The sequence below is a fragment of the Pangasianodon hypophthalmus genome, chromosome 10, assembly GCF_027358585.1.
Source record: "Pangasianodon hypophthalmus isolate fPanHyp1 chromosome 10, fPanHyp1.pri, whole genome shotgun sequence".
NCBI lineage: Eukaryota > Metazoa > Chordata > Actinopteri > Siluriformes > Pangasiidae > Pangasianodon > Pangasianodon hypophthalmus.
The window spans coordinates 10,155,512-10,170,031 of NC_069719.1; the positions used below are offsets into that span (position 1 = coordinate 10,155,512).

Genomic DNA, 14,520 nt, shown 5'->3' on the forward strand with positions numbered 1-14,520 from the left:
GCTGACATGAACTGTGACGGAACATCACCATTTGCAGGACATCAGTGTGAGGAAGTGGTGGTGGTGTGTGTGTGTGTGTGTGTGTGTGTGTGTGTGTGTGTGTGTGTGTGGGTGGGTGGTAGGGTGTGGGGTGTCTAACCTCCCCCCACGTCCTAAAATAAAATGGATTTGACTCTTATTTATTTACAGCATGTTTTGCACTCATCCCATAACACTGTAAATTACCTGCATGGTCAAGGTTCCGTTCTCAGGCAAGGCGAGTGAGAGAGGGGGGGAAACGACATAAACCATGTGATCTATAAGACATTTAATCCAGGAATCACATATGATCTGTCAATTTCCATATATCAAGCTTAATAGGTCGTATTTTAAATACAAAATCACATTTATGAATATAAATGTGTGAATTATGGCTGGTCATATGCATTATATGGCATAAAGTATGTCCATGAGCTCAAGACAAGCAAGCGGGCCAGTATTTATGATTTTTGATCTCTTCTGTAAAGACAAAGTGCGCCACAGTGTTTTCAGCTTTTCACTGTTAAATAAGGTCAGATTTACAATGACAGTATGTGTCTGGCTCTGTGCATGTTCACCTTTTGATGGTTAAAGAAAGCAGCATGGAACAGATTGTGTATTTATAAAAAAATGCATGCTCCAGCAGTAGATACACAGAGCTGTCTGTTAGTCACTAGATCAGTATAGCTAAAAAGCTGGTGACTTAACGCATACATATACACACAAAGTTATTTTGACTGATCACCTTTATTTTGTGATGAAATTTCGGAAATAATGAGAGTGGTCTCTTCCAGGATGACCCTGGCTCCAACCACAGGGCACGAGAGAACAGTTTATTGAGGATGAAAATGATGTAAATCAAATCTTGGCCTTCACAGTCACCAGATCGCAGCCCAACTGAACACCTATGAGAGATTTTAGAGCGAGATGTTAGACAGCACTCTCTACCAATATCATCAAAACACCATTTGAGGGAATATCTTTTGGAAGAATGGTGCTCATGTCTCTAGTACAGTTCCAGAGACTTGTAGAATCCATTCCAAGGCGCACTGAAGGTGTTTTGGGAGCGTATAGTGGCTCCTCACCTTACTAAAGCACTTCGGAAGACTTTTTTTCCCTTTAATTTGTCACCCTTCTAAATACATGTATGTGCTTTTGTCATCTATGCAGTAATACTTTAATTATTTAATTGGTGATCATACTGAAACTGAAATATTGTATTGTTTATTATTGTATATAATACTGAAGTATATTATTCAGAAATGTCAAATTCATTGAGTGAAAGTGCAGGAAAGAGACAGAGCTTGTATGCACACCAGAATGTCATGCAGCCTCTCATGGGATCATCCCTAGATTCCTGCTCACTGCAGTTAGGAGGATCTCCAGCGTAATGGCAAACATGTGGATTTCCTTTACGGCCAGTGGAGATTTCTAACCTTTGGTTGACATGCAGAAAAGGTCAGGTCCATCCTGAGCGTCGAGCCCTGAGCGGTCCTCACCAGTTCTGCTCCAGCAGTGCGTTTGTGCATCTCTCTGCTTCTACTCCCCTTCATCTGGACACATGTTCTTTCTGCTTAATACATTAAAGAGCAGAACACCTTTTTAACAGGTTGGGAAAATTTTAATTTAAGAGAAAGTAATATATATTCATTTAAAAATACTTTCCTACTTGCTTTTTTTTTTTTAACCATAATCTTTAACATGAGTCATATAAAGCTGTGTGCATCATGAAAACATTTAGAGGTCTAAACTGTGAATGCGATGTGTTACATGTTTGTTTATGCATGATTTCAGCTGTGTGAGTGTTTTTTCATTGATTTATTGCATTTTGTTGAATATATGCAATTTTTAATTGTGCTATGTAAAATGTGTTCTAAGTAATTTTATCCCATCAGTTTACTTCACTCATTTAGACTAAAACTCCCTTCTAATGCATTTTAATGAGTAATTCTTAATATAGGAATATGGTTTAAACTGGCTTTCCATGGAATTGTTCTAGAATATCTTATGTTTTTCATACTTCCGTATTTTTTATCTTCTTGTAAAGAATTGTGAGGTTCTCTGATTTTATTATTTTTTTTACTGTTTGTAAAAATCTTAAATTTAATTAAAATATCATACATGTGGATGTAAGGTCATGTTTTTCCTTTCCTAAGATAGTGTGGCAAATGTTACTTTATATAACATCTTACATTTTTTCTTTTATTCATCAGTTTTCAGTAACTGCTTTCTACTTTCTCCAGAGCCTATCCTTGGAACACTGGGTGCGAGGTGGGAAACAAGCAACACACAAATACACACCTAGGGGCAATTTAGAGTAGACAATCCGCCTACCTACGTTTTTGGGAGGAAACCAGAGAGCCCAGAGGAAACCCACGTGGACAAAGGGAGAATATGTGAAACTCCACACAGACAGTAACCCGAGCTCATGATCAAACCAGAGACCCTGGAGCTGTGAGGTGGCAATGCTGCCTGCTGCACCACACTGCGGTCTTGGCTGTATCCAACTTACATCCTTACTTTCAGTAAAAATAATAGCATCCTCTTCTCAGTCTACTGGGATTTTACTGTACCAACTATTTATTAGTGCAAATATTAGTACTAATATTATATACTATATACAACATACTCAGTGTGCTCTGTCATGTATTTGTATTCAAGAGCTTATTGTATTCAATTTTAGTACCAATATTTAGTAGAATATAACAGAGAATGGATAAAAACATTAAAAAGAATAGAAATGTGGCAGGGATGCAGAGACAAGGAGGAGAAAAGCAGGAGACTGATGAAGGAGTGAGGCTTATATTTTATTTCTGTGCCACAGGCTCTCAGGGGACGTTCACACACTCCGTTTTCAATCCTAAGTGTAATTTGAGCCATTCCTTTATGCAAAGTGTATACTGCAGCTCAGTTCAAACCCAATCACTCACACTGACATGCAATTCTTTCTCCGGCCATCATCAACACTGAGAATAATGGAGCTCAGTTAGGAAGTATAAAGGCCTTGAACACATACTGATGGGGACTGCATCCTGATGAATGGTAATCTATGAGTGGAACAGAGGGAAGCCCTAACACTGCAAATGGCTCACACAGACACACACATACACACACACACTGTATATTACTAGTGAAATATGGCCCCGTTTGATCGTTTGATAACTTGCATTTGAGTTTTTGAACCATGTTGTATTTTTTTAAACCATATGTTTGATTATTAGTTGTGATTCTACAGTACATATCCAAATTCCACAAAATAACCTGATGGATAAGCACACGACAGTGTTTATAATTAGAACTGCTGCTGTAAAGTGCAATATACTTAGTACTGTTTGACTTTACAGTATACAGTTGTAGAAGAGTAATGATTTATAATGCTACTACACAGTGCCACCTTAAAGAAGAGGAATCCTCTCAATATTTCTTCTTTATGCCATCTCAGCGAGTTTTTCCTTGCCACTGTCTCCTCTGGTTTGTTTAATATAGATCTAAATCTCCATCTGTAAAGCTTTCTGACAATGTCTATTATTAAAAGCACTACACAAATAAAATTGTATTGTATTCTTATTTGTTAAGCATGTTGATGAAAGTTGATGAAAGCGAATATCAATATTAAAGAGGGTAAAGATATTAAAGAGATATCAATATTAGTAGACATATTAGTAGACAATTGCAGATTAGTTTTAGTTTTACGCTAACACAAAAACTAGCTGCAAACTTCAAGTGTTCAGCTGCAAAGCTGAACACTTAAATATAAATGTTTTGCCTGACAATATAATTTCAGATAAGCAGGCCACTAACTGATAAATTTTTATGGTAAAGAAAACAAAAATGAATTATATAGTTTAAGGAATGAACTAATATGAGGAAAGTCTTTATACAGGCATTAGGTAGACTCCAGCACACGCACATAGGGGGTTTGCTGAATTTTTCTCTATATTATTTTGAATATTTTTCCTCTATAATTTCCTGAAAGCATTTTGCATAAGATTTTAATTACTGCATAAGCCTTATATGTGTGTACTTATTCCAAAAACTGTTATTTATTTTTTTTTATCTTACTATTATATAACAGCCTTCCCTATACATCAAACACTTCTGGTGAAGAATTGTACTGATGGTGACAAATACATTCAAATATAAGGTAAAGTAAGATTACAAAGAAAAGTAATAATGGCCGTGACAAAATACATAAACAATTATTTCCTCCCAAACTGCAATGGTGTCTGGAGATGCAGGTTTTAAGTGGTATACATAATTTACAGTTTCTCACTTCCTATATTTTTTGAACAGAGAGATGCAGTAGTGCGGGCCTGCTTAAAAATTTTAAAATAAAAACTCCCACTCTTGATCTTCCTCCATTCATACAGCATCTGAACCTGCAAGTCATGTTCATTCTCAGAGCCTCTATATTGAACGGACAAGCTAAAGGCCGTCACCACCTTATAAAATAGTCAGGCTCTTGTTGATCTCTCAGTACATGCATGAAAGGTGAATTTTCAGGAATGCTAGGCTGTAGCAGGAAAAGTAGGAATCTCTGGACCTGAATCTATAGCCAGGCTGGAGTGAGCTGCTTTAGACAACGGTAACTGCGCTGACATATTCAGTTGTCCCTGGAGAGCCCACTGATGCTTTGAGGACAGTCTCAGGCCTTTCCATATCACCGAGCTTGTGTTGCGCTATGTACAGTGTCTGGTGTGTACTCAAAACAACACGAGAGAAAAACAGCCACAGTACTTTGGGAGTATATCTTTTCTTTGTTCCTTTTTCTCATTTTTTGACATCAAAACAAAAAAAGAAATGTGACACATGAATTCTTAAATGAACAATCAGAGATATTATTGTACAGCGTGACCAAAGTGATATAATACACACAATAAATATATTTTAGGAGAAAATAAAATCCCTTTTCATTTTTGACATTTTGAACACAGTGGACCAATTCTGACTGGAGCATGCTTAAAGGGCTTAGAAGAGTGGGGACTTTTTTTGTTTGTTTGTTTTTCACATAAAAATTGTTCATATACAAATAACTGTCTAACGTGAAGGAATAACTGAAGTTTACAGTGAAGGTACAGTGAAGGCTTTCAAAATTGATGTGCTGATAACATGACTATTCAAAGAGACTTGAATGGTGAGGTGGTTAACTGGATGGTACATGTAATTCAAGTAAGTAGGGTACATACAAATAGACCACAAAAGTGTTTATAGGAATAGCTGTCTTGCCAAACCTGGAAGTGTTAAACACATAGAAAAGTCAAACTGCATGCTGAAGTCACAAATGCACAACTTATGAACTGCAGTATGGAAAAAAAACAAAACAAATCTACAGTACTCAATAATTTAGGAATAGTAACAGCATGATTGTAGTCAGAATTGGTCCTTGTTGTCACCCACATCGTCTGCACAATAAAAAGAAAAATGCCCTGTATTACATTGTCCTTATTTGCTTGGCTGAGTCTCTTCCATACACAGGACTGTGGCCACTTCAAGTTTAGACAGTTTTATTGAACAGGTGCATGCCTATTCTTCATTAAGTAGCCAATGAGTGTACAGCAGAATTCTCCTTGGCCAATGATATAGTGAGTGAGCTGGCCACCATCACCCTTCACTATGTCAGTTCCTTTGATCACAGTATCAAATTGTGACAGCGCCACAATTTACAACATCACATAAAATGACATCAGTAGTATAAGCCATCCCTTTCCGTCTAGACTCTCTCAAATGGAGGAAAATAGGGGTGACAGAAATCTACAGTACTGAACTACATTTCCAATCATGCACCACAAAGGTCAAACAAAACAACATGGCAGCTCTCTTTCGAGCACAATTCACACAGTTGCTCCGATGTTGCTCTCAGACAGGAGTAGAGTGATGCCGGTGGTTTCTAGTCATCCTTCATAGCCACTCACATAGTTGGAAACCTTCGATGGGGGAGGTTTAGGAGGGTAATTAGCTGTTTATGCTCCAAAGCCCTTTTTAGTAATCAATGCGTCAGTGCTGTTGTATCAACATGGGGTCAGGAGCCCTCAATGTGCACACACTATTCTTCAGGCTTCTGCCACCTTCGCAGGCCTAAAAATATCGCTGGTGTGAAAAACCTGCACCTGCTGTTCACCTTCATTTGGATACATTGCTATAAAAGCGCCGCGACTATAAAAAGTCGTGGTCACTTCTAAAACGGGCTGAGCAGATGCTGGGCACCTTTCTTCCTCTGTGCGGGACGGCTTTACCCGCGGCTTAACGCACCCAGAATAGTTCCTTTGACGTATAGACCTCTGATTGTTTGAACATGGAATCTCCTGGACTTATGCCACCTGGCATAAATCATTTAATACCTCCTCCTCTGAACCTCATTCCCCTCTCCACAGCCTACCCCCTACCAATCCCTCACTCATCTTTCACTCTGCCCAAATCAGGTCTGTTTGTCAGCCTGCCAGCTAACATTTAGCACCAGCTTATGCCGCTGACCAAATTTGGGCTGGAGGAAACATCAGCAATGCTAACGACCATCAGCAAATGGGCACAGTGCAACAGCCAAGTGGTGCGATTTATTGCTGAAATGCACTCACTTGTACACATAATGTATGAAATGTAATATGAAATGTGTTCTAATGGCAGCAGCATTGTGAAGCAGTTCGATTAGATCTGTACCATCAGCTCCCTTTATTGCTGAGTTACTACACAGTAAGACGACTGACTACCTGGCTCAACTAGTTTGTTTAAACATGTTTACCAGTTGTGTCACTTTCTGTACATGGTATGATAAAATCCTTGCTGCAGGTTCACTGTTCTGAAGAGGTATATTCAAGAACATTTAACGTGAAAAAAGCTCACATTTTATGATTTACACATCTTCTCATCCCTTTGAGCAGAGCAAGACAACATGGCTGCCATTTTCCGCCGACGTTTGCCAGTCATTAATTTATCGCCCTGTGATGAATATTTACAAGTCCTGGACGAGTCCTTGGGGCTGAACAATCACATGTGTTTGACATGCGATGCTCCACATGTTACATACTGGTTCTGATTTAATCATGACATGTATAGAGTTAGATTTTCAAAAACTGAAAATAAAAAAAATGCCTGACCACCTCATTGAGAACACTCCGACTTAGAGAGATTTCTTTCTTCGTACATAATCACAGACCATAAACAACAAAAAATCATTACTGTACAAGTACATAGGATTTGTTATATATTTTTAAACTCTTCATCATTTATATTTATACTGAGTTTTTCATTTTGCTTATTTTTTTATGGTTGTTCTTTAAAAACATCTCATGTCCGTGAGAGAGATAGAGGGAGACAGAGATTTGAAAAGACAGAGAGGGAGAGAGGTGAGTCTGTAACCTGCTTGTCAATCAACAGTTTGTCTCTCCTCTTGTCTCTCCTCAGTTAGTGTGTCTCTTAACGTCCTGGCCGTCGTAGCTCGGCCTGTTCACACCTTGGCCTCCAGCATTTCCAGGAAGAGTTTGTGCATGGGCACTTTGCCCTGCACCTTGATGCTGTAGAAGTGTTGCACAGCCTTGGTGGCGGTCTGCCGCAGCAGGGGCAGGGTCATGAGCAGCTTGCCTGCCCGCCGCGGGTCCTCTGTGTGCTGGCTATTCTCATAGTCCTGCAGCGCTTCATGGAGAGCGTCCTGCAGCTTCTGAACCGCCTCCACATCCTCTATGTGCATGGAGTCTAACGACAGAAAACACATGTTCATTAACACTACTTTCCATACACCACAGTGATGAATTTCCTCAACATCACAAACATGAAATGACAAATTTAATGTATAAAACAAAATAAGTAATATTTATTCATCATAAACAAAAATGACATATACAATTATACTCATTAACTCACCCATAGTATTTTTATGTCACATGTGACAAGTTATTATTTTCTACAACAGTTTAGACGGTTTAAGTCCAATAATAATTTAAATTAAAACACCACATTGCCCCTGCCGATAAACTTTTTTAAATCAAAACACTCTCCTCATAAAGAAAATCATAATTTACACTCTATGATCAATTTTGATTTATATTTCCTGTAGCTGTCTATATAAATATATAGTCTCAAAAATTTTTAATTTTTAAAAATATTTATTATTCACAATGTGAAATGCTGTGGCACAGGAAATATTGCAATTAACATACAGAATAAAGAATCTATAAGAATATGCATAATAGACCTGACCTGTGTTTCCAAGTATCAGCACAAAGGCCATCGTTAAATAAGCATCACATGGAACACTACCTCTACCAATTAAGATTTTTTTTTAGATTATTTTTATAGGAAACTGGGCTCTGAGTAATACATAACTGTTTTATCCAATATTCTCTACTGTTCTGTACTGTTCTTTAATTATTTTATATAACTAAATACACACAGGCAGGATCATCAGCTAAACCCCTCTCTGTATCACCTCTAACACACACACACACACACTCTCTCTCTCTCTCTCTCTCTCTCCTAGAGAGAGACACACAGAGGGACACTGAGACAGCAGTTGTTAACGGGTGTCTGACACCTCAGATGAGGGATGTGACTGGCTGCCTGGCTGATCTCACCTTGGTGAATATTTCACCATGTGGGACAATAAAAAGGAAAACAGATTTCAAAATTCTAAAATTCATTGAGTGGAACAGCTGCATTCCCAAGACCTTGAGATATTTCTCACTCTGACCATTTGAGACACTTAGTGACTGTTTTTGAAACAAGAGAATGAGGTGATGACAGTCAGTGGGAGAAAAAACTGTGTGTGAAAGTCCATGAATTACGCAAATGAAAAATAACTGTTCTGAGAAAATGATTTTATACTGTTACTCTTGCCAAATTTGTATATGACAATGACATTCACTGGCTTTAAATGGCTTCAAATGTGAGGACTAAACACATCTCATATAATATTGAGCTTGTGCAATTTGTCTTGATATAAATATTTTACAATGTCTAAGGGTTTATTCTCACATGCATTCCCACATGTGCTTTGTTTGTGTGTGTGTGTGTGTGTGTATCAGAGCAGGACAGATAGAAATAAAGGATGGAACATTCGTATATTTGTGCCCAAGAGATAGAGTGTGTATGGGGAGCATTAAAAAAACAACTTTGAAGAAACAATTTCCTTGCAATCCATCAGAGAGGCCGAGTCGATCCGATTGATAAACTGCTAATTACAAAATCAATCGCTATGAATTTTCACAGCTGTCAGACAGAGGCACTCCCATGAGAGCCTTTGCACAGAGCCCTTGTTCGAGCTCTCGGCACGCTCGGCTCTTCCCCCCACCCTGATCCTCCCCGCCCCACCTCTCTGCAAAAGGTCTGTCATCCGAAAGTAAAGCAAAGCCCACCCTCAGCATTTTTCATTTTTCCAGCAAACAAAAAGAGGAATAGAGAGAGAGAGAGAGAGAGAGAGAGAGGGACGGAGGGAGATAGAGGGATAGAGAGTGCTTGCTTGCGGGCTCTGTCCAGACATTGATCAGAGAGGGACAGACCGTGCCTTCTGAAAAGCATGCTGTCGATACGGGCGCCTCGTCTTCTCCCCCGGAACAAACGAGGCCCATCACTCCCTGATACTCATTCCATTCGACTTAACACATTTTATTGACAGCCCCTGTGCTCCTAATGAAATGCTAAATTTATCTCCTGTGGCTGCAGGGCCCCATGGCTACTGTTATGGAGATAGAGAGAGAACGAATGGAGGAATGCCACAACACGGAAGGCGTTCAATTAAAAGCTCTGCGCTCCCTCCTCCCTCGCCCGCTTTCTCTTTCTGTGTGTCCTTCATGTTTATCTCAGCTGTATCAATTTAGAAGGCCACATCAAGATGGAGCAGATTAGGGAACATTCAGGATGGAGTCTATTCTTGGGTTATTTTGTTCAATTTGGTGGATCTCTCAGGGCAGTTTTAGAGTTTAAACAACCATTCAACCACTATTTTCTCACAGAGAAACAAACATGAAACAAACATTAACAAAATACATGAATTCATAGAAGTATTATTATTATAGCCAAGATAGATTGACTGCATCAAACTGAAACTGTAAAATATCCCCACATTTTCTGGATTTCTCTGTAATATTAAAGCTTTCTTATATAATACAATAGTATTGGATGTCATTAGCATGGCCTCGGCTGTACCTGAGTTGGCGAGAGCAATGGCCTTGAGTGTGACAAACTCCTCCTTCTCAACCTTCAGCTTCTTGTACTTGCGAACGAGCTGTAGGATGGAGACAAAGAGGTCCAGCAAGCCGGTGAGCCGGGAGTGCTCTTCGTCCATCACGTAGTCCTCGGCATAAACCAGCTCGTCCTCGTAGGGCAGTGAGCGGAAGACGATACTCAGGATCAGAATCTCCATCCAAGCGCTTTGCAGTAGACTCATCTGATCTCCCAGAGACAAGCTGGAAAAACCTGAGGCCCAGAAGAGAGATGGTGTTCATTTTGTCATGCCTGCTCCAGAGTTGTCAACATTACTAACAAGAAAGTTTTAGTCGGCACAGAGAGAAAAAAAAAATTTTACCACAAAAACCCCTAGCATCGGTGGATGAGTCAGCCCCATGCTAACAGAATAAATGATCAAATGCATTGCATGAACTCATATTTAGTCATGACTAGATGCAAATGCGCCTTTTCACATCCCTTGTCATTTCCCCTTCTATAATTAAATTTTATTCGAGTTTGGTCTGACAGCTGCAGTAGTTGAGAAAGCATAAAATCATAGTTTTCACGTGTCTCCCTTATCACTGTAGTAAGGAGTCAAAAACTGTGAATGCTACAGCTAAACCATAAATGCTGCTGCTCTGTCATATATTTTTCTGTTATTATTTTTTACATTTATTTCTTTTTTTTCCATCATGTGATGCTGAGATTATCAGTTCATTTTTCCAAAAAAGTATATCTGCTGTAAGAGGCAGAAAAGGATCAATTTAATGATCTAATAATTTGGAAACAATTGAAACAAATCGATGCACCAATCATAAATTGATTCTCTATTATACTTGATTATAAATCGATTATTATTGAATAAAGGACAAACAACTGGTGTATAAAAAAAATAATTAATATTTTTAACTGATGTCTAAGTAATTTAAATAGGCTAGCAAGGTGATTTGCCCATAATTCTGATACTTTTAAAATAGATTCACTGGAATCATCAAATATTGAATCGTTCCAGAAGATCTGGAAGAGCCAAAATTGGCAATTATTTTGGAACATCTTTTTTGAAAAGCAATAGTATCTGAGCACTACAATGAATTGTGCAGTTAAAAAAATGAAAACAATGCCTGAGTGAGGCAAATCACTAAGCCCTGGCAAGCTGACTGATTTCAAAGTGGCTAAAGACACAGTGTGTCATGGGGATGCACTGATAACCATCTCATCCCTTTTTTCCTCTGCCCTCACCTGTCGATAAACTCTTCGCAGCCCTCTGCCAGCATCGAAACCCCCTCCCTTCTTTTCTTTCCCCTCACTCAGTGCCTGCAAGGCATCTCCATCTTGACAGTATATTAGCGCTGGTTGCAGCATCTGATGATTAAAATGATTGCTTTTACAAGTTTACCATTGCAGTTCTGTCTGCCCCCACGTGATTAGGAAGGCGATAGATTACAATATTGACTGGGTCACATGGCATACCTGCCTCCAATGTTTTCCCTCTTTCATATAAATGATTTGATTAAGGAAGAGTTCAAGAGGGTGATGTTTATCTGCTCGGCATGTGACACTTTAGAGTGGTGGCAGGGTGAGTGAGAGACAGAATGGAGGAGAGAAGAAGAGGCAAAAGGAAAAAAGGGGGTACCTGAGTGTTTAATTTCCCTTATCAGAGGGGCGAACACTGGCTGCGTGTGCTGGGGGATACATTAATTAACAGATTGCGATCAGCACTGCAGGGACCCTCACAATGTGAAAGGGAATCAATAGGGCCAGAGTGGAGGTGGCAAAGAGAAAAGAGAAAAGACAGAGAGGAAGCCTGACAACAAACTTAATGCATAAATCCGCCCAACTTACTAAAGACTAACGATTAAACACTTAATACGCCTAAACGGTTGCTAAGCATAATTTATTATCTGCTCTGCTGTAATATAAAACATCTGTTTATGTGCAGTGTATATGCATATCGGGGATGTAAACAAATGTGAATACATTATTTGAACTGAACAGATAATCAGAGAAACACAGATAAGAACAGCAAGCACACTACTGTCAGAAAGGTTCACAGATGTGTGCATCTAAACTGATTCTATCGCAGACAGGTAGAAACAAAAATAATGTAGTGTAACATAGTGGTAGGCTTCATAAAAAAAAAAAAAAACAAACAAACAAAAAAAAGAACCCTTCCGGTTTAGGCCCCACCCACTTTGGGTTTAAATCCAAATCTTTGGAGCACTAAACAAATAAAGATACGGATAGTAGTATTGCGTTACACCTCTAATGCATATGCAACAAAGATTTTTTAGCACATGAACTTTGCATGACAATCGCAAAGACAGCTTATCAATGAGCCATGCTTCTCTCCTTGGACCTGACAGGATAAGCAAGGGTGTGCAATGTTCGACATGCACAAAAACACAACAAAACATCCTCCAAGCACCACACATCCTCCAACTCTACACACCCATCAGACTTGGATGCCAGCAATTACACACACTGAAAGGCCCCGCATTTAATCGTCTGTTACGGTTTGTTGTGAGATGGTGAAATGCGGAACGGTGTGTGTTGCCCACCCAGTCTCTCTCTCTCTCTCTCTCAATATACGTATATATATATATACACACACACACATATTTATATATATATATATATATATATATATATATATATATATATATATATATATATATATATATATATATATATCCCCATCTCTCTCTCTCCTGCTCTCTTCCTTCCACAGTACTGAATTATCACTCCAAATGGGATCTTGTGTTTTTCCTCTCGCCTTTTTCCACTCAATTTAATCAAGTAATGAAGTGACTTTCGGACTCTCTAGGTCAAATGGAGCTAGGGCCTTGGCACTTCTGCAGAGCCTTGCTGAAGTGCACAAGTAGCTGGTGATTCCTGTGCTAATGAAATATCAATATTTACATCTTAATTTCCAACCAACTGCCCCTGAGTGCTTTGACAAAACATGACACAGTATTGACCAATCTGGAGAGCCTGGCTGCTGTGTCTACGTCTTTGGCACATTCGCAAATAGAGTGCTTAGTCTCGATGGGCATTAGCATTATAGACTATACACTGATGTGATGTTCATCATCTCAGCTTTAGTAGCAATTTCATTTTGTCCTCATGTAAAGTTAAGGAAAAATGTAAAGAAAACAAATGTTTTGTAGCCACCACTGAGGGTAATAACACAATTATATAATGTCACACATCTCTGAAAGCTTTACTGAAATTTATATCTGACAGATATAAATAAAAGTATGCAATGCTTGTAGCATTTTAGTCATGTAATTGAAAGCAAGCCATTATCAGAAAAAGTACATCTGGAACATTAAAAGAATTCTTGAAGGTTTTATGTGTGTCAGATATTACGGCAGTGTTTACCTATCAGAGAGGCCTCCATAAAAAAAAAAAAAATCAAATTTAAAATTAAAAATTGTATGACAGTGTGTTTGGTGGAAAATGACTGAACGTGATCTCAAATGAATGATTAGTCCACGAGGTTTTCTTACTTCAAAACACAACTAACTCCATTTATACTGTTTCTTATACTTGGCTTTGCATATTTTATTAATAATTAATTTCCTGTGTTAATTATACATTTATGTGGATCAAAATCAAGTCGATTGTAGGTAGTTAAATTATTTTTGATAAATGTTTAATATTTTTAACTTGATTCCACACAATGAAAATGATACAGCTCACGCAAACACAGCAAGCAAAATGTATCTGAGTCTTTCAGTTTGCGAGACAGCCGGTCGATATTGGCCTTTAATTTGATTCTGACTAGTCAGAATTGAACAAATCATAGCTTGAAATGCAGGTAAGGCCCTCTCCCAATGACTAAGACTAGTGATCCATTGGTTACACTGACATAGCTGCAAAACCAGTAAACCAGTGAACCAGTAAAATATATACTATGACCTTACGGTAGATCGGCCGTCTGACTTGACCTATTATTATGCCTAGTTAAGCATTCTTTATTATTACTATATTGAACTGTTGGAAAGACTTTTTAAAAATATTATTCTGCTTTTAGTATATTTTTAAAATGTATTAGTTGCCACCAAAAAAAAAAAACCCTGAAAGGCATTTTTTCTAACAGTGTATCTTTGTGTTCAGGTGAGACAAGTGGAGCTACCCATATACTTACCAGCACATTTTCATATCCAGGCTGAAATGTTTTTGAAAACTCAATTTATCAAGTCTGTGAACAAATCCCCTGTGTGGTCTGTCTTCAACACTAGTATAAAAAGTAATCAGTTTTTAGCTTGTTTTTATGCAGCTCAATAAAGCTCATCGCTCGAAACAGCCGCTATAACAAAGACAGGCTTGGCTGGCTCTCAGTGA

At 38.5% G+C, this 14,520-nt stretch overlaps 1 protein-coding gene across 5 annotated transcripts in view; it reads right to left on the reverse strand.

The window, feature by feature from the left end:
* Positions 1-4,252: 4,252 nt before the first annotated feature.
* The window catches only part of esrrb (estrogen-related receptor beta), a 54,831-nt gene continuing 44,563 nt past the window's right edge, over positions 4,253-14,520 (reverse strand). For all 5 annotated transcript variants that reach the window (XM_026934391.3, XM_026934393.3, XM_026934394.3 and 2 more), the window contains 2 exons: positions 10,153-10,422; positions 4,253-7,704 (listed from right to left, as the gene is read on the reverse strand). In XM_026934391.3, coding sequence (XP_026790192.1) covers positions 7,460-7,704; positions 10,153-10,422 — 515 coding nt within the window. In that variant the 3' untranslated portion in view covers positions 4,253-7,459. The remainder of the gene's footprint in view (positions 7,705-10,152; positions 10,423-14,520) is intronic.